The 20,997-nt window shown below is 46.3% G+C and overlaps 1 protein-coding gene across 5 annotated transcripts in view; it reads right to left on the bottom strand.

The window, feature by feature from the left end:
• The window catches only part of GYS2 (glycogen synthase 2), a 99,172-nt gene that overhangs the window by 23,004 nt on the left and 55,171 nt on the right, over positions 1-20,997 (bottom strand). For 4 of the 5 annotated variants that reach the window (XM_025208545.1, XM_014521648.2, XM_014521650.2 and 1 more), the window contains exons 5-6: positions 12,647-12,709; positions 10,381-10,525 (exon numbers count right to left, since the gene is read on the bottom strand). In XM_025208545.1, the coding sequence (XP_025064330.1) occupies positions 10,381-10,525; positions 12,647-12,709 (208 nt within the window). The remainder of the gene's footprint in view (positions 1-10,380; positions 10,526-12,646; positions 12,710-20,997) is intronic. The other variant, XM_006027344.3, reaches the window with a different exon arrangement.

Here is a 20,997-nt window from a genome sequence, read left to right on the forward strand (position 1 = left end):
GGCAGCTCCCATGGACCCAGAGGAGTGAATACAAGTGAAATACAGCAGATCACAAGCAATCATTGGTAGGCGTCAGCCAATTTACTTTAACCTAACAGCCTCTATGTCCAGTTCTGGGCTGCTCCTTATATTAGCACAAATGTTTACCTTTAGTTAGAGCCATACCATTTCAATTCTGTGCTTTCTGCCCCCTCCCTCTCCCCCTCTGACCCACATCCCTCTGCCACAACAGAATAATGAGTTTTATAATGAAAATGATTGTACAACTTAAAGGGCAGTGGGGGCAGTAGGCACTGTTGCGATCCTCTCTACATAGCTGCATCAAATTACAAGGCTTGTTATCAAGTTTTCTACTTAAACTCAGCTGCATATGTGTCCTGCTAGAAACTCGTGAGGCTAAGTCTGTGGATGCCAATTATTCTGCTTTTTTTTTTTAAATTTGGTCTTTCCAAGTACATCAAAAGGCTGCCACTCTAGAGACTCCTGTGCCCTTGAATAGGCTTCAAGTTTAATGATCTACTGAAGGAATGTTGACCTTTTTCAGCAGACAGTGTCTATGTGGATTTCACAAATCCACTGATTACCAGGCAGTCGTGTGTCATTAATGTGAAGCTGAAATAGATGAAGACTAAGAACTTCTACCAATTTATATTAAACCATAGGTATAGCAATATGCACGTTTGTACACCTATAGCTTAGAGTCTGCTGATATTTTGTGTAACTGCTTCTATTAAATTAATCTAACCCATTCAGTGTGAAACTTGGACATTTCAGCATTTTAAAGATAAAATGTAAAAGACATCCATTTGGTCCCAGCCCAACAAAGCCACAGTATATGGAATTCTCCTTGGCTTTGATGGAAGAACTTTTTGGAAGGGGTATGCAAGCTTGAATCCCCACATCATACTGGATTCAATATGTAACTTGGGTACATGTTTGATGCATGTAACTTCAGACAAGTAATTTGGGTGACATCCAGTGACCATGAAATGATAGAGTTGAAGATGCTAAGGGTAGGAAAGAAAGAGAGCAGCAGAATAAGGACACTGTACTTCAGAAAAATAGGCTAACAATCTCAGGGAACTTGTAGGATTCCCCATGAGGAAAGGAGTCCAGGAGACCTGGTTGTGCTTTAATGGCCCTTTTTTATGGCACAGGAGCAAGATATCTCAACATGACAAGAACAGGAAGTGCAACAGGAGACCAGCTTGGCTAGACAGCAATCCTTTCAAGGAGTTGAAACTCAAAAAGAATCCTATAACAAGTGGAAACCTGGTTATAGTAATAAGGAAGAGTATAAGATTAGTGCACAGGCATGCAGAGAGAAAATTAGGAAGGCCAAGTCATGATTTGAGATGCAACTGGCAAGGACATAAAAGACAATAAAAAGAGATCCTACATGTACATCAAAAGTAAGAGGAAAACTAGAGAAACCATTGATCCCTTACAGAATATGGAAGGCAATCTAGTTACAGATTATGTAGAGACAGTTGCACAATTTCATGCCTTTTTATTTTTTACTTCAATCTTCACAAATAGGGGCAGCTATTAGATGATAAGTGCTATTGGCAGCTAAGACAGGGAAGGAGACAAACGGCTTAATAAGAGAAAATGTTAGGGATTACTTTCAAGTCAGCAAGGTTAGATGTAATGCACCCTAGAGTACTGAAGGATTGGCTTAGGTAATTTCAGAGCCGTTAGCTATCCTTTTCAAGAACTCATAGACGTTAGACGAGGTTCCAGATGACTGGCAAAGGACGATATAGTGCTCATCTTTACAAAAGGAAAGGAGGAGGATCCAGGGAACTACAGACTGGCCAGCCTGATATAGATACCTGGAAAAATTATGGAACAGGTCCTCAAATAATTAATGTTGAAGTACCTAGAGAAGAACAAGGTAAGATGGATACATAATTGGTTAGGCCATTGTACTCAGTGGGTACACATGTGCTTTACTGCAAAGCTGACTAATTAGCTCTACAGTAAAGCATTGCCATCTACATGTGTGCCCGCATCAGGGTGCAGTAAATTAATTAACACCACCATAAGATAGTACTGTATGGGACAACAGTATCTTACAGCAGAGTCATTACATGCACTGCAACACTCATGTAGATGGTGACAAGAGCTGGCTGGGGCATGAGGGTGAAAAAGTGTGGGGGCTGCCTGCTGCTAAACCCATGCTGTAGCACCCTCATGATCCAGCCAGCCCTTCCACTGCCCTCTGCCACCACACAGAGCCTAGGGCTCACCCCCCTGGGCCTTCTGCCAGCCCAGGGCTGCTCCATTCTCGCTGGGATTGCTGTGATTCTGGGTGCACATGTAAATGCTGTGGCCAGAAGCAGTTTTCTCTGATGCAAACTGGCTTAATTGCACATATAAATGCACCCAATGAGTAGACATCAATGGCTCAATGTCTAGTTGTGAAGAGGAATCAAGCAGGGTTCCCAAGATCTCTCTCCTGGGTCCGGTATTATTTAATATCTTTGTTAATGATTTTTATGATGGGATTGAGTGCATGATTGGTAAATTTGTGGATGGCACCAAGTTGGGTGGACTTGCAGATATTTCAGAGGGTAGGGCTAGGATCCAGAAGGTCCTGGATAGACTGAAGAAATGGTCCACAATCAATCAGATGATATTCAAAAACGACAAATGCAAAGTCCTGCACTTGGAATGAAAAAATTGCATACACAAATACAGACTCGGGAATATAATTGAATAGGCTGCAGTACTGCAGAGAAGGACCTGAGGGTTACAGTGGATAAATAAGTTAAATATGAGCCAACAGGGTGCTCTTGTTGCAAAAAAAAGTCAACAGTACCCTAGGTCAGGATTACCACTTGCAAATCAAGGGAAGTGATTCTTCTGCTCTATTCAGAACTGGTGAAGTCTCACTCAGATAACTGTGCCCAGATAGGGCCCCACACTTCAAGAAGGATGGGGACAGTTTGGAAAGAGTCCAGTGCAGAGCAACCAAAATTATAAGATTTATAAGAAAAGCCTGAACGTACTTGAGTTATTTGGCCTGGAGAAAAGAAGACTGAGGGGTCTTGGTCAAGACACTTGGTTGGGATGGTTTAGTAGAAGTCTGGGTAGATTTGAACCTTATAGACTAACCAAAGTAGATATATATATAGCATAACCTTTCATGAACTGTGGTTCTCATTTTCTAATGCTATGAAAGGATGTGCATAAAGCAGAGTATATTGGGATGGTTTAGTCAGGAATAATCCCTTTGACATCCCTTCCAGCCCTACCCTCCTATGATTCTATGTTTTTAAATTCCTGTAACTCAAAATTATAAGCCAGAATTTTTCAGGAATCATTAATGATTTTGGACAGTTCATTTATTCAGTACCCACCATAAGATGTCTTAAAGGGCAAATGTTCCGCACTTTCTGTCAACCGCACCCCTTTATGGTGCTCCAGACTCCTTAGCCTTCATTAGCTATTTTGAAATCCTTGATCTTAGATTTATATTTAAAAATAAACTTTAAAAAATATTTTCTCTAAAATATTGATGGTTTGTTGCTGGTCTCATTACTAAAGAAAAGAACCAATAGGCAATGAAGAATGAATTACTGTCTTATCCCTAGGCATGATCCACCCAGATATCTTCCAGCCTGAAGCTACTAGACCAGGTGGTGTTGAGGAAAACTCCAAGTGTCAGTGCCTCTGCTGTATCTGTTTTATGGTTTAACTGGATTTCAGCTTCCAAGGCTATCATTTCCAAACCTTTCACTGCCCTATATTCACCTACAATAAAACTGTAAGAAATTTTAAAAAGTGACTTTTCTGAGAGAGAATGGTAGGAAAGCAATTCCAGTTTGCTTTCATTTGAAACAGTGATGTAAAGAATAGGGGTAAATAATTTGCTACATAATCTCAAACTATTTTTGCAATGTTTTTCTAGAGATATACCCCTCTATTTGTAGTACCTGGTAGGGCTGTGCAAAGCTTTGCCAGCTGTTTTGTTTTGATGCTGTTTCAAATCGTTTCGAGCTCAAAACAGTGAATCTGAAACAAACTGGAGGGCTTCAAAACAGCCTCAAAACGAGGGCAGTTGAAACATTTTGAAAGTTTTGAAACGTTTTGAGTTTTGAAGCTGAAGCTGGGCTTGCCTGCAGGAAAACAGAAAGTAAGGAGAGGGAGGGGGAAGACGGGGGAAGAGCAGGGAAGGACTGCTCTCATATTGACTGTGTAGCTGGCCAGTGACTGTAAACAGCATAAAAGGCAGCATTGTTTGAACTGGCCTGCTTTCTGCCTTGGTGTCAGTTACCGAGCTATTTTACAGCACCTCAGCAGCGTCAGACAACAAAGGCTACCATTCATTTCCTACTTGCTATTGCTAGCCTAGTGAGAAGGATTTCAGAATATCTTTTTTTTTCTTATACACACTTTTATTTTATTATTATATTTGTTGGTTTATTCTTTTCAATTTTATAATTCTATTGGATAGGATTACATTATAGAATTTAATTTACATAGGAGGAGGACTACATTTATATTTTATTTCTATACATTTAAAATTTGCAGCATACATACATTATAGAGCTTATATAGGAAGAAAGATATATTTATATTTTTATATACACATTTATACTTTGCACCGCACACACATTATTGAATTTATATAGGAGGAAAGACATATTCTTCATTCATATTTGTTTTTATACATTTCTACTTTGCAGCACACTCCCTCACATTATTGAATTTAAATAGGGGAAAGACATATTCTTCAGTCATTCATATTTGTGTTTATACATTTCTACTTGGCGCCACACTCACTCACATGATTGAATTTATATAGGAATGCAAATAAATGTATATATTTGTAGAAAAGCAAGACATGCAAGACACCATGAAGTGTGGTGGAAAGGCAGGCGGTGGCAAACCTTCAGGGAGGGATGGAAGAGGAAGTAGAGGGAGAGGTGCCAGTCCCTTCTCCCTTCCCCCCCCACCCAACAAACTGAGACACAGTCTCTTTCCTCCAGCTAGAAGGAATGAGGCTTCCACAAGCAGCAAGGAGAGGGGAACAGTGCCACTGCCTGTGCCTGGGACTGTATCCTCTCCAACAGCACCAGCCATAACCCCACCAGCACCACCATGACAACAAGAAGCAGCAGGACCAGCACCAGCTTGACAGTCTCTTCCACCCCCATTTCATTTCCCATTCTGAGCCTTCCAGTCCCAAAGGAAGAGCTGGAGCTGGATTTGGATCTCATTGCCCTATCAAGGGAAATGCTGGGGAAGGAGGGGGAATCATCTGAGTTTGTGCTCCACACCCCTCAAGTTTCCCCTAGAACCAGGTCTCCTTCCCCAGAAGGCACTTCAGAGGAGGTTGATGTAGAGGAGGACAGAAAGCGGGGAGCTTTGCAAGGGTGAGCAAAATCACCCAGAGCATTGGGGAGATGCTTGCTGTCAATGGCTAGCCCTTCGCCATAGTTGAGCAGTCAGGGTTCAGGCAGTTCATGGTGCTTGTGGCTCCATCCTACCAAATGCCCACATGCACCACCTTCAGCAGAACGGTGGTGACCTCCCTGTATGAGGCATGCAGGGAGTACCTAAGGGAGGAGCTGCACAAGGCAGGTCTGCAGGTGGCCTTACACTTTACCTCAGACCTCTAGAGCAGCCAGGGTGGAGATCATACCCACCTCTCCCTCACAGGGCACTGGTATGACTAGTCAGGCCATCGGTGGGCACTCCTTCAAGCCGAGGTGATGGATGAGCCCCACACAGCATCAGAGATCATGGGGGCCATGAACTGCTTGGAGCAGGGGTGGCTTGCTGGGCAGAGAGGGCTCACCCGCAGGTTCATGGTCACTGACAATGGGGCCAGTATGGTCAAGGTGGTCTGTGATGTCAACTTTGCTGACATCCGTTGTCTGGCACACAAGTTGCACCTCATTGACAGGGATGCCTTGGAGGGGGACAGGGCTGCCAGTGACAGCACCAGCACCACCAGAAAAATTATTTCCAAATGCAATAAGGTGGCAGGCTACTTCCCCCAGAGCATCAAGGCAGGCAAGTTGCTGTGGGAGAAACAGGCAGAGCTGAGCATCCTACAGCACAAAATCATGAAGGATGTGGCGACTCAATTGAACTCCACATGCCTGGTGCTGGAAAGGCTGGTGGAGCAACAATGGGATTAGCAGCCCCCTGAACAGAGCTGAGTGGGATACAGCCAGAGGCACAGCAACAGGAGGAGTGGATTCAGCTGAGCCACTTGCCTTCACCTCTACATCAACCTCCTACAAAGTGCCTTCTGCGGAAGGAGACCTGGTTCTAGGGGAAACTTGAGGGGTCTGGAAAACAAACTCAAATGATTCCCCCTCCTTAGAATTTCCCTTGCTAGGGCACTGAGTGGGATACCATCTCCCAGATCTTCATTGCTGGCAATGCCCTCAGCCCTGACAATGCCCTCCTTAGCCAGGTGATCCCCATAGTGAGGGAAATTCAGAGCCAAATGTAGAGCTTCCAGGAGATCAATGTTCCTGGCTGGGGCAAGCCACTGTCACCCGACATGCAGGCACTGGTGAGGTGGCTAAAGGAGGGCATCAGGAAATGGCTTGATCCCTTGTGGTCCAGTACGGTCCATGTGTTGGGCACTATGTGTGACACAAGGTGAAGGGCAGCGTATGTAGCAGCCAAAGCCTGAATCAGTGGACGGAGGTGCTGGTGAAGACAGTCAGGGAGGCAGAACAGCGGAGGCGGGGGTCGTGGAAGAGGGGGATCTACTGTCCCATGCTAGCATTAACTGTCCCATGGTGCTCCTGAAGGTGAACCTCCTGCTGCTGAAGTTCCCCAAGCTCCAGCTGCAGACAGAGTGAATGACACCCTCCTCACTCTGTCTGCATCTATTTCCTTTTTAAAAAAACATTTAATGCCCCGCTCTCAGAGCTGGAGGAGGTACTCACTACATCACCAGCCAGCAGGGGAAGAACATGTCCCTGCTGAGCTTCCGTGCCAGGATGAACTTGGAGGTATGGGCTGGGGCTATGGGAAAGGAGGAGGCCCCAGATCCTGGGCATGACCACTAAAACTGCTCTCTGCCAGGGTCAGGGAGGCCTGGTGGGACTGTTGGTGGTGTGGCAGCCCCAGGAAATGCCAGGACCAAGAATGTCCCTGGTGAAAGGCAGGTAGGAGGTGCTATAACCTCCAGCTACCACATGCACACACACAGTCCTGGCTGGGGAAAGCCCAGACCCGTTATGTCTTTGACAGGCCTGAGGCTTACTGGTTGCCGTGGAGTTGCAAGGCTCCCAGTGAGCTCAGCTTAGCTTCCTGGGATGCCAGCTTTCAGGTTGAAAAACCCTTCGTCAGGTTCAGTAAGCACCTGCAGTTGGTGTGTGTGCTATTCCTGGATGGAAGGAATAGTAAAGAAGACAGAGGCTGGCATGCAATGCAGGCAAGAAAGCCAGTCAGTGAAAATGGAAATGGAGGCATCAGGGGGTGAGGGACAGGCTGGGGTGGGGGTTGTAGTAGTACAGGCAAAAGTACAGCGGTACCTGGGGAGTCAGATGTCCGGCAGGTTGTAGAGTGTCAGAATTCCACTGCCTATATTGAATCTGTGTTTCTATACCTAGGAGGCTGATGAAATGAAGTTCATAGGCCTCGCTGTGAAAGTGGTTTGTAAGTTCCCTCTCTGTCTCCAGTCTCTCAGGACTGATTCTGAGTGGTTTTTTTGTAAGGAATGTGCCTCCACAGGTAGTTGGGTATTGCTGTCTTTGATAGATTCTGGAGTGCAGTTTGTGGGGGTACTGGAGATTGTTGGCAGATTTTGTATTTTCAGCTGTAGGAAGTTGACTTCTGTTCTGGTGATGAGGTTAGGTTAGCAAGGTTCGGTGCTTGTTTGAATTTACAAACCACTTTTCAGAGCTGGGCCTATGAATGTCACTTCATCAGCCTCCTAGGTACTAGGTACAGAAACTCATGGACTCAATATACACAGTGGAATTCTGACACACTACAACCTGTCAGACATCTGACTCCCCAGGTACATCTGCACTATTACCTGTACTGCTACATCCCCCTTCCCTCCCCAACCCCAGCCTGTCCCTCACCCCCTGACACCTCCATTTCCATTTTCACTGACCGACTTTCTTGCCTGCATTGCATGCCAGCCCCTAGCTTCTTTACTAGTCCTTCCATCCAGGAACAGCACACAGACACACCAACTGCAGCTGCTTCCTCAGCCTGACAAAGGGTTTTTCAACCCAAAAGCTTGCTAAGATATATTTCTCTAACTATTCAGTATTTTTTTTAAATAATAAACATAAAAACACAACATAACCCATCACACACCACAAGTAACACATCATTTATATATCCAAAACAATATCTCTGTTTCTTCCATTCAATTCTTTTATAAAAAGAAAGGCTCTGTGACAGTCTGGCTGCCTGAGACTGGTAGCTGGTACTACTGTGCTGCTGCTCACAAAGTTATTATTTTACCTGTTGTCATTTAAAGTGGTGGACCAGCCTGAGGCTATAGGGGAGGAGGAGACCTCATTAAGGCACATTACCATGTCATGTAGATGCCCCAGCGCCAGTGAGGGAATGGCTTAACACACACACACACACACACACACACACACACACACACACACACACACACACACACACACACACACACACACACACACACACAGTCACATAGGGAGGATGCTCCTTAACATGCACACTGGAGAAGAAGCTCCTGCAGAAGTGGAAAGAAAGGCTGTCACAGTTTGGCTGCCTGAGATCCTGCTGGTGCTACTGTGGTAGTGCTCACCAAGTTATTTTATACCTGTTGTCATTTGAAGTGGTGGACCAGACTGAGGCTGACTTCTGTTTCACCATTTTGACAGGACTGTTTCATTTTGAGTTTTGTTTCATTTCAAAAGCACTGTTGTTTCATTTTGTTGAAACTGTTTTGCTGTTTCAATGTTTTGCCCATAGGCTATAACTGCCTATAACTTTGTCATTTCTTGCCCAATTTGGCTGATACTTGCAGGTGTGGTAGCCCCCATGCTGAGGCCACAAACCTGCCAAGTTTCAAGGAGATAGGTGCAGTGGTTTCTGTGAAACTACACCTCAAGCTCTGACAAGCAAAACTCATGTAATGTGTGTGTGTTAAGGCACAATAGGGTGAAAACTGCAGGCATGGTAGTCCCTGCTGAGACACCTCAAGCTCTGACAAGCAAAACTCATGTAATGTGTGTGTGTTAAGGCACAATAGGGTGAAAACTGCAGGCATGGTAGTCCCTGCTGAGTTCATGAAGTTTTCCAGGTTTCAAGGAAATAGGTACAGAGGTTTCTGCGAAACTGCACCTCAAACAGTTCAGAGCAAAACTTGTGTCACTTGTAAGTGTGAAGGCACAGAGAAAGATCAGTTCAAACAATGCTTTCTATGCTGTTTTTCCGCCCCTCCCCCAGAGCACTGGGATTGGAAGGGACCTCAGGGAAGGATCATAGTCACTGGCCTGCTACACATGTCAGTATCAGAGCAGTCCTTTCCCCACCCCCCTCCTTAGTTTCTCTTTAGCTCCAAACAAGCCCAGCTGCAAGCAAGCCCAGCTTCGAAAGGTTTCAAAACATTTTGACTGCCCTTGTTTTGTTTTGAGGCTGTTGCGAAGCCTTTCGTGTCATTTAGATTTCCCTGTTTCGAGCTCAAAATGAATTGAAACAGCATCGAAACAAAACAGCCCATGAAATTTCGCACAGCCCCAGTACTTAATTCCACAGTAGGATAGTACCTGTATTTAGGGCTTATATTTACAAGTGCTATCCTAGGCAGGGTTTATTAGTTTACTACAGGCTAATAGGGTCACACATGTAGATGTGCAAACTTTACTGTGAAGCTAATTAGGCAGCTCTGCAGTAAATGTCTCATGTAGACGTACCCAGTGCTAGCAAGGGATATTTTCCCCAGTGCAGTAAGGTCTCTGAGTGAACACATGCATGTGCCTGTCTGTGTACTTGTGCATGTTTCTCATTCTGTTTGTCTGACTCTGTCCATGGTAAATGTCTGACTCTGTACATGGTAAATTTACCAGCATCAACAATGGTGCTCTCAAGGACATGATGCTGCTCCCAGCAAGGACACATCCCAATCTCAGAACAGTGTAACTGTGCCCCCACAGTACTTTGGGTGGTCCAATTAGCATTACTGAGTGTCAGGGCCAATTAGTTCCCCCAAACAAATTAGTCTACCCACAGCAACACATAGATGCAGCCACATTCCTTTTGGGTTAGGAAGCAACTGACAGAACTGTGCAGCCTGCTGCCAGTGAGCAAAATCAGTTTATCATGATGCAGACATGGCCACTCTCATTTTTATCAAGGTAAAGTTTATCTCACTGAGTAGGCAGTATAGGAATTCAGTCCAGGTCTTACCAGCATTTCTCTTCAGCATATGTTCTGCTTCTGTGGCTGTTATCTGAGAGACTGTGGTGAACACATGGGCACAATGTACTGAGGCTCGTTCCATGCAGTACCGATGATAAATCTGTCTCTCTCCTGCTTCTTTGTCTATATCAAACTGTTGTACAACAAAAGTGACATATCTATAAGATATACTGCAACACACAGTTCACCACTTAATAGGTCAACAACTAAATTTGATCTAGTTTTATGTTTTTATTAATGTTATCTGCAAACACAACATTACCTCGTACTCTAAAACAGGGCCCACTCCCACCCAGCCACTGCTGTCCCCATTGCTCTAACTGTAGCAGCAGCCACAGTCTCAACTCCCCTCACCCCTCCCCTAGCTTCTGCTGCATCTTCCTGCCCCAGGAGGTGAGGCAGCACAGCATGGCACAGCCCATAGTCCCAGGGGAGCTAGCAGCCTGGAGTTCCCATGTGGCAAAGTGTTACAGGGGAGCCCACAGGAAGCTGAAAGTGAGATGCGGTGCCCCACCACACAGGGGAGAGCCTACACATGTGTGCACAGTGCAGCAGGGTGATGGAGCCCCCACCCACATTTGCAGTGTATTGGGAAGGAGAACAGCTACTTGCATGTGCATGTGTGGGGCACACAGCCTGACTTGGCCATGGCCCCTGCTAGCACCTGTGTGCCCCCCATTGGTGCAGCCCCTGGCCACTTTGAAGGTGGACAGTCCTGCTTTAAAATGCTGCCACACCAATTTCATTCTTAATATATACTGTCACTTGAAAGTTAATTTTCTCTCTTGTCCAGATTCAAACATGTTTAACCCTGCAGTAATTTCCAGTTTAATTTCTAATTTTGACATTGTGTTTCATTTAGCAGAAATTGCAGATCTGAACATCCTTAAGCATTTGCTATGCAGCAAGCAAATGCAGATAGAAGGAATTCAACTATTCACCATCTCTGATATTATACTCTTACCTACATTATCAACCACAGCTGTAACTAGAAATGACACTCTCCATGTTCTCTGCTAAGCACTCTTGCTGTGTGTCCAATACTTAATGTTTCCCAGGCAAAACTGCCTGCATTTCAATGGTAGATTCTGCGACTGATGTGGATGTCAGCCTACGGCTGCTAGCAGACATTAAATTTACTTGCACAGTTGGAATCTTATGAATTTTATGCTCGATCCCAAAATTTGCGTAAACTGGCTTGCCACATGTGCATGGTAGGACATGCAATTCCAGGGATCCACCATAAAATTAGATGGATCCTAACTGGAAAAAATTGCTTTATTTTTTAAAGCTCCCCAGGAGTCCAGACCCAGTAACCAGGGAGAGATTCAGACAGCTCAGCTGCAAGTACACTCTTTAAAAGTCCCTGTTCACTTAGTAAAGATCAGGGAGCTTCTCCCCAGTTTCTTGGTCCCAGAGCTGGGGAGGTTTAAAAGTACCACTACAGCCCTGCCTGCTTTTCAAAAATCTCTACATACCAGGACTGTGGCCATTTACAGATGTTACATTTTTCTAGGTTTAATATGGACTACAGCCATCATTATATACATGTGGCCATCTGTAGTCCAAACTAAAATTGGTTCCACTACAAATTAACTAATCCTTATTGATTAAAGTTAATGCAGATGAGGGCAGTCTGAATTATGCCATTTAAACTGTATTAATTAACATGTATATATGATTCCTTAGGAACTTGGCAGATAAACGTTGCAAATATCAATCCCCATAAGGGAAACTCAGTTGGGTTTTTGCAACACAACAGAGGATATCAGGCACAAAGTAACACCTGTACAAAGTCAAATATGCCAAAAACATCTCACCATGACTAAGTATCAATTGCAGGTCAATTGCACTCATTATGGCTTCTGATATAGCACTTTAGATATCTGTCAGTAGGACTGTAACAAATGTAGCAGTGGTTAAACAAGCTTAATATCACCTCCTAATTACTTCCAAGCACAAGCTGATACATAGAGGCTACGAACTGGGTCTGTTAAGGGACTGTCAAGTGTATAGACCGTGTATAGCCAGGGTCCTCTGCCATGATGTTCAATGATCATCTTTTAACCTTGAATTCAAACTGAAATTTGATTCAAACTGTATGATGTGAATCGGTGATTTAGAAAATGGTGAGCATGTCTACAAATGGCTATAGTGCAGGACAGATCTCCTGGCTCCCCACCTGCCTGTGAACCACACCAAGAAGTGGCACCTGAAGTGGGAGAGGGGAAGATACATAACTGGCCTACAGAACCTTTGGATCCAGCCCATTCATGTGGGGTTTCAGCAGTGTTTGGCAGCAGCGGCTTTCTTCATGCTGCAATGGAGACAAGTGCAGGCAAGGGAAACTTTTCCTTTGCCATGGCAGCAGACAGATCCTAGTACTCACCTGCCTTTAACCTGAGCTGGTCTGAAAAGGTTGCTCACCGCTGTTGACAGCATTGATAGTTCAGTTATAATGGCCAGTGTGAGAAACAAAATAATAGAGGCAGGTGAAACTAGTTACCAGCTAATGATATAATTTGGGAGGGATGAAAACCCACAGTGGTTGTAGGGTCTGAGCTTGGGAGTTCAAACATCCCGCATTAATTTCCATTATGAAATCTCTACAATGCAATCTAAAAAAAGATCAACTTAAGTGCCAATGATTATATAGTTTACAGTTTGCTTAGTACTTAAATAATCTTTCAGTGCTGGCAATACAAAGGCTACTCTCTCAAGCTCAGCAGCGAGGGCATAACATATATTGCTTCTACCTGTCATGCATTAATGGTGACAATGATATTAAGTGTCTCACCTATTCAGAATACTTGCACTGTCATTCTTAGGTTTGGCATTAAACATAGTCTTTTTACATGTGCCTCAACAGGACATCCAAATACACATTGGGTGGTTTCATTGTTGGAATAAGATAGCTGGATGTCTTACAGAAGAACCAAGTGAAAAATGTCCTACATTCAAAAGCTTGTCTAACTTTATCCCAACCATGCAGTTGGTCCAATAAAAGACATCACCCACAAAGCTTCTTGCCTCATATAAAAGGAACCACATTTGAAAAGTGATCACCTCAATGCAAACTGGATCTCTAGTGTAACTCTAATAACTGTTCATTATTCCTATAGTGGTAATAGTTGCACTACCAGCTGTCTGACAGTTCCCATTTGGAGTCCCTGTTTTTAGTCACTTAAAATTTTGTCAAACTTTTGTCAAATTGTCCCTTTTCATCCTGTCTGCTTTAGGCTGATTCTTCTGCTCACATTTCACCAAAAATGACTTAACCATTTCAGAGAACATGATTAGGTTGTAAGTTGGTTTCCCTATGCTAAAACAAACCTTGCTGTTTGTTTTTTAGGGTTTTATATTTATTGATTTATTTATTTTTTTGGGGGGGGAGGGTTGAGAAGCTTTCATCCCTCATAGCTTTTATGGAGGGACTTGACATTTGGCAGTAATGTCATCTTTTAGCAGCCAGGGATGTGCCTGCTGCTGTTTCTATCAAAAACAAAAGAAAAAAATCCCACTCAAATTTGACAAAGAAATACGCCTTTGAAAAAAAATCAGTTTCTACATGCGTGGTAGAGACTTATAGGAATATGACAATAGCATTCTCCAAAGATTCCATCTGTACTGAGCATGCTCTATCTCAGAGATGAGCGGGACTGTTCTTGAAATTGCTACTCCAAGTACAACAGGTCTCTCTAGAGCCAAGCACTAGAACCAAGGTTAGGGATGTGTCATTAGGTCAGCATAGAAGCTGTAGTCAAGCTTTCAGGAGCAGGTTAGACTTTATTAATACAATAAACTAAGGAGAGGGATGCAACTGGGAGATGACTATACTGTAAAAGTGCTTGGAGCTAGGGCTGTGCAAAATTTCACTGGTTGTTTCAATTCAACACTGTTTTGACTAATTTTGAGCTTGAAATAGTGAAATCAAATCAAAATGAAGAGATTTGAAACAGCTTCAAAACAAAAAAGAGGCTAGCTGAAATGCTTCAAAAGTTTCAAATTTCGAAGCCAGCACCAAGAGACAGGGGAGAACCAGGGCTGCACTCCCAGCACCAGCCAGGAGCACAACCCTGGCTCTCCCCATCTCCCACTTCCAGAAGCCGAGAACAGCACAGGGGAAGGGAACTGAGCCTGAGCTCTTTTCCCCACCCCAGTCCTGCAATCTGGCAGCTGGGGGGGGGAGAAGTGAGCCCAGCTGGGCTGACTCTCTGCCCTTGCACCCAATTGCAGCGCAGGGCGGGGGGGAGAAGTGAGCCCAGCTGGGCTGACTCTCTGCGCCCGCACCCGATTGCAGCACCGGGGGGGTGCGGTGGGCAGTTGAGCTGACTCTCCACTTCCCCCCACCCGGTCTAGCGCTGGGGATGGGGAGTCAACTCAGCTGGGCTGACTCCCCACCCCCAGCGAAATATCGAAACAGCCTTTCAGTTTCCACGGAACAGAACAGCTGTTTCGAATTGAAATGAAATTCAAAACAGAACGCTGTTCCTTCAAAACATCGAAACTGAAGGTGAAACAGAATGGTGCCATTTCGCACAGCCCTACTTGGAGCCTTTCTTCTGACCAGCTGCTCACAGCTAATTCTACACAACAAATATGGTTATATCAATACAAGCTAACATGGTTTCTCTTACGTAAACAGACTGAAGAACTATGGACATGATATACTTTTAGCTTCCTTTCCTGTGGAAACAAAATTCCTGTAGGAGCTCTGCTTTCATTGACTGTATGATAGAACAACTGTTAGGGAACAACCTGAACTTTCAGCCAAATTCCTGAATTAAAAGCTATTGACTTAACAGTGGAAAAACTCTTCAGTTCTTCTCTCTTCACCAAAAGACTACCATAGCCCAAGTTCATTAGACTGAGTATCCTTGGTTTTTACGCAGATTAGAGCAGCATTATATGAAGTCCATTATATGAAGTCCCTCTACTCTTCTGGTTGGCACTTACACCTGTAACCGGAGCCAACCCTAGGGGTATACAGGGTGGTGGTGGCGAGCAGCCAGAGCATGGAGTGGGGGGTGGGGGTGGCAAAGCCCCAGTGGTGGCTGCAGAGTGGTGGCACCCTTGGGGCCTGTACGGCACTGTCCACGGGGTCCCCCTTAGTGTGGGGCCTAGGGCGGTTGGCTTGATTTGCCCCACCCCCCAAGAGATGGTTCTGGCTGTAACTCCCACATACTTACAACAGTGATAGGGAAAAAGTCAGTGAAAACATGTTATCCCAAATGCAGGAGCAGTCAGCCAGGTCTGACTGCTCACGTAGGTTCCTAGCCAAAATACAGGACCCCCATCTAACCCAGGAGGTGCATAACCCCACCAGGGGAGACGCCTTGTTGGATCTGGTCTTGGCCACGGGTGATGACCTGGTGGAATTCACCATCCAGCACAAGGTGGCAAAAGCCTGCAGCAAGGCAGCAGCTCTGGACTTCAGGAGGGTGGACTTCAATGAGGTAAGGAGAATAGTTGGGGAAGTACTGAGGTTCCGGAAGGGAGGGAAGTCGGGTGTCCAAGAAGAGTGGTCGTTCCTTAAGGAGACGATCCTCCAAGCCCAAAGGGAAGTAAATCCCAACAAGGATCAAAAGGGGGCAAGAGGGCACAAAAGCTCCCATGGCTCACCAAAAGCATACGGGAACATCTCCTAGCTAAAAGGGAGGTGTACACCCAATGGAAGGGAGGAGCCATCACCAGGGAGGACTATACCTTGGTTGCTCGGGGCTGCAGGGGGGCAGTCAGGAAGGCCAAGGCAGAGATGGAACTGGGACTAACTACCCAGATCAAGGACAACAAGAAGTCATTTTTTAAATACATAAGGGGCAAAAAGAAGGTACCAGGTAATGTGGGGCCTCTGCAAGACACGCTAGGAAATCTGGTCATCGCACCAGATGACAAAGCTAACCTATTTAACAATTTCTTTGCCTCTATTTTCCTGAGCAGGAACCAGATCAGCCCACCCACTGGGACCCCCTCAGGACCCAGGGGAGGTGCACCCAGGCCTAGGGTCAGCAAGGATCTAGTCAGGGAACTTCTGGAGGGACTGGATGTATTTAAATCAGCTGGTCCTGATGATCTCCACCCTAGAGTACTGAGGGAATTAGCAGAGGTCATTGCAGGAGCCATGGCACGGCTTTACGAGCATTCGTGGTGCTCTGGTGTGGTGCCAGATGACTGGAAAAGGGCCAATGTGGTTCCCATTTTCAAAAAAAGGGACAAAAGAGGACCCAGGAAACTATAGGCCAGTTAGTCTTACCTCGATCCTGGGTAAGCTTTTGAGAGAATTATCCTGGCGCATGTCCACGAGGGGCCAGCAGGGGAGGTTATGCTTAGGGGCAACCAACATGGGTTCATTAGAGGCAGGTCCTGTCAGACCAACCTGGTGGCCTTCTATGACCAGTTCACAAAATCCTTAGACACAGGGGTAGCAGTGGACATAGTCTTTCTGGACTTTAGGAAGGCCTTTGACACTGTCTCTCACCCCATTTTCATTAAAAAAAAAAACTAGGGGACTGTGGCGTCGACACCTACACAGTCCAATGGGTCACTAGTTGGCTGGAGGGCCGCACCCAGAGAGTGGTGGTGGATGGGTCATTTTCGACCTGGAAGGATGTGGTCAGTGGGTCCCCCAGGACTCGGTCCTCGGACCCGTGCTGTTCAACATCTTCATCAGCGACTTGGACAAGGGGGTAAAGAGCACCCTGTTCAAATTTGCTGACGACACTAAGATGTGTGGGGATGTGGGCATGCTAGAAGGGAGGAATAGGCTGCAATTGGACCTAGACAGGTTACAGGGGTGGGTGGATGAGAACAGGATGGGTTTCAACACTGACAAGTGCAGGGTACTGCACCTGGGGAGGAAGAACCAGCAGCATACCTACAGATTGGGGAACTCCTTTCTTGTCAGTGCAGGGGCAGGAAAGGATCTTGGAATCATTCCTGATGCCAAAATGAACATGGGCTGACAGTGTGGAGATGTGGTCAGGAAGGCCAACTGTACCTTGTCATGCATCCACAGATGCATCTCAAGCAGGTCCAAGGAGGTGATCCTCCCCCTCTATGCGGCACTGGTCAGTTGGAGTACTATGTCCAGTTCTTGGCGCCGCACTTCAGGAGGGATATGGACAACTTGGAGAGAGTCCAGAGGAGGGCTGATTGCATGATCAGGGGCCAGCAGGAAAGGCCTTATGGGGAGAGGCTACGGGATCTGCACCTGTTCAGCTTCCACAAGAGAAGGCTGAAGGGGGATCTAGTGGTCTGTTACAAACTAGTCAGAGGGGACCAGCAGGCATTGGGGGAGTCCCTGTTCCCCCGAGCACTACCAGAGGGAACTGGAAATAATGGTCACAAGCTGGCAGAGGGTAGATTTAGACTAGACATCAGGAGGCGCTACTTCACAGTAGGGCAGCTACTTCACAGTCAGGGCAGTTAGGAGCTGGAACTAACTTCCAAGCGAAGAGGTATTGGCTCCTACCCTGGGGGTCTTTAAGAAGAGGTTAGATGAACACCTTGCTGGGATTGTTTGACCCCAGTACTTTTTTCTGCCATGGCAGGCGGTCGCTATTTCACCCACACCATGACTCACCATGCACTCCCCACCACCGTGACTGCTGGAGTGATGGGAACCAGTGGGCCTGGAGTCCCCCACAGGAACACACAGTACCCCTCGGTCAGCAGGCACTGTGTTATCCCGGTGCCCCTGTACCCCCAAACGTAGTGGCTGGCCCCACTTGGGGCTGCTCCCTACGTTAGCTTCTCAGCTTATTTCTCCATCAGCTGCCCAGCTGGCTTGCTGGTCTGTTCTTCTAATCGGCTAGCCAGTCAACTTCCCTGCCAACTCCTCTGCTGGCTTGCCAGTTGGTCCTGCTGTCAGCTTCTTTGCTGGAGCCTTCGTCGACTCCGCTGCCAGTTCCTACGCCGGCGTCGACTCCACCGCCGGTTCCTACGCCGGTGCCGGCTCCGCCGCCACCTTCTTGGACAGATGGACACTGCGGCTGCACCCTTTGGGTCGTGGGCTTCCCTGTGGAGCCTCCGTTTCCCTGCTCTCCTCCTGCACCCTCGGGGCAGCCTTTTATCTCCGCCAGGTGGCGTCTCTCGCTGACATCACCCAACCCCAGCTGGATATGAGCGCAGCTGACGAACCTTGCAGGCGGTTTTGGCACGCACGGTTCCCCCCGCCTTTCGGCCCCCGCCGCTTTCTTTTATTTTGGCCTGGGATCCTCCTGTAACCCCAGCTCCCCTGGGACGTATATATTAGGTACCGCTTAATTCACAAAACTTATGGAGTCCTAGTAGGAGTGCCTTGAGTCTAAAAAGGTTGAAAACCATTGCTCTAATGTTTCAGTCTTCTGGGATCTGGTCCTGGCCGCAGATTCTATCTAGTCCATTATTTAACCCATCCTCCTGATTGCACAAGGTTAATCACCCCATAGGTTTAATAGACGTCTCAGCTAAAATCTTTGGCTGCCAATTGTTATATCATCTCACAGCATGGGTAAAAGGAGAAAATGTATTATATGAAGAGACTAGATTTAGGAATGGATATTCCACTATTGATAACATATCTATCCTTTAGTTTGAGATATAAATATGCACAAATCAGAATTGTATGTTGCATTTGTTGATCTGTCAAGAGCTTTTGACAGTATAGAGAGAAGTAAACTTTGGGAGAAAGTGTTAAATTATAGGATTGACCCTGCTCTTTTTCATCTGCTGATAGAATATCATAAAGATACATGGGCCCAAGTTAGGTGGGGCCGGAGGGGTGAATTTACACAGAAATTTCAGACACAAAAAGGGGTTAGGCAAGGATGTATTTTGGCCCCCTTCCTAGGCCTGTGCAAAGCGGCTAGTATTTGCTTTGGATTCGATTTGGTGACTCAAATCACTGTCCCAAATCGATTCAGCTGAATCCAATTCAAAGATTTGGCTGCTGCTGTATCAGCCAAATCTCCAAATCACAGTCCCGATCCCCTGCCTGCTCTCAATGGCTGCACACCTGCCCTAGCTCCCGGCTTTTTGGGGAAAAAAAAAGCCCCTACTCACTGGCTGCTGCCAGGCAGGGGGGTGATCCCCACTGCCCCACGCCACATGGGGGGGTCTCTGTCATGAGCCCCCCGGCCTCTTTCCACTCTCCCAGCCCCCTCCCCCGCATGGCTGCCGCACCCGCCCCAGCTCCCAGCCCTTTAAAAACAAAAGCAAAAATCCCCAGACTCCTGCCCAGTGACTGGGGGGAGGCAATCCTTGCTGCCCCCACTGCATGGGGGGGGGGCTCTTTCTTGAGCCCTCAGAAGCCCCAAGACAGTGCAGTGCAGTGCAGGGTTTTTGTTTTTGTTTAAAGGGCGGGGAGCTGGAACAAGTGGGGCAGCCATGGAGGGGGGAAAAACTCATGGCAGAACCCCATCCACAGTGTGGGGTAGTAGGGTGCAGCGATTACCCCCCCTACCTGGCAGCACCCAGTGAGTAGGGGCTTTTTTTTAAAGCCCCAGGACCTGGGGCAGGCAGGGCAGCTGTGGAGGGGCTGGGACAGTGGGCGGGGGTTAGGGAGTGCTCCCAGGGACTCAGGAAGCAAGCAGGGGATGGGGCCTGGCAGGGGTCCCCCCATTGTCTCATCCCCCCTCCTCCAGCCTCCCTTCCCCATCCCCTACTTACCAGAATGTAGTCTGGTTCCAGCTCGCAGCTGCAGCCAGCCAGGACTGCCCGAATTGCTGAAGCTCTCTGAATCTTTTCTGAATTGATCCAGAGAGCTTTGAATCAATTCAGACTTTTAACTGGTCCCCTTATTCAATTCAGATACAGAGATTTGGCTGCCAAAATGGGCCAAATCTCCTCCAAATTGAATCAGCACCCAAAGCTTTGCACAGCCCTACTATTTAACCTTATATAAAATGACATTAATTGGCAACATGCAGGACGCTCATTTTCAGCCCCCATAGTTACTAGTAACCCTGATCCCCATTTTAATGTATGCAGCTGACACTTGTCATACTATCAAGAACCCCCATTAGATTATAGAGAGCAAGTACAATTTTGGAGCATCTTTGTGGATAAAATAACTTAAAGATAAATTATGATAAATCCAAAATAATGTTTTGGGGAAGAAGTTTGACGAACTACCCATGGAACATGGGGGGAAATCAAACTCAAAGTTGTTAAAACCTATAGGTACTTGGGTGTGATGTTTACAGCTTTTCCATCATGGAAATACCACATTCACTCGGTTAAAACTAAAGGCAGCTGTTACGTCTCAGCTCTGTATTCTTGGGCAATCGGGGCACAGGATACAGTCTGTCTGACTCACAAAGGACTCACCCCCCTCCCTCCCCTCCTCTACCTAAACGAAACTGATTAAGATGCAGTGAGAGACGCACCTAAGACCCTCACCAGATAAGGGTGACAAGAGTGAATCAACTGCCCTAGGTCTCATTTACATGAGAGATGGAAAACAGAAAGCCTGAAGCAGAGACTGCAGTGAATTCTGGGACCAGAGAAGCAGGAGAGCACTGCATGATGGGGAATCTGTGCTTCCAATGTTAATCAACCCATGTTCACACACACCCAGCTCAGCATTTATCAGACCAGTTCTAATCTGGATTTACTAAGGACTTT

This window comes from Alligator sinensis, unplaced genomic scaffold (assembly GCF_000455745.1).
Source record: "Alligator sinensis unplaced genomic scaffold, ASM45574v1 scaffold517_1, whole genome shotgun sequence".
Taxonomy (NCBI): Eukaryota; Metazoa; Chordata; order Crocodylia; family Alligatoridae; genus Alligator; species Alligator sinensis.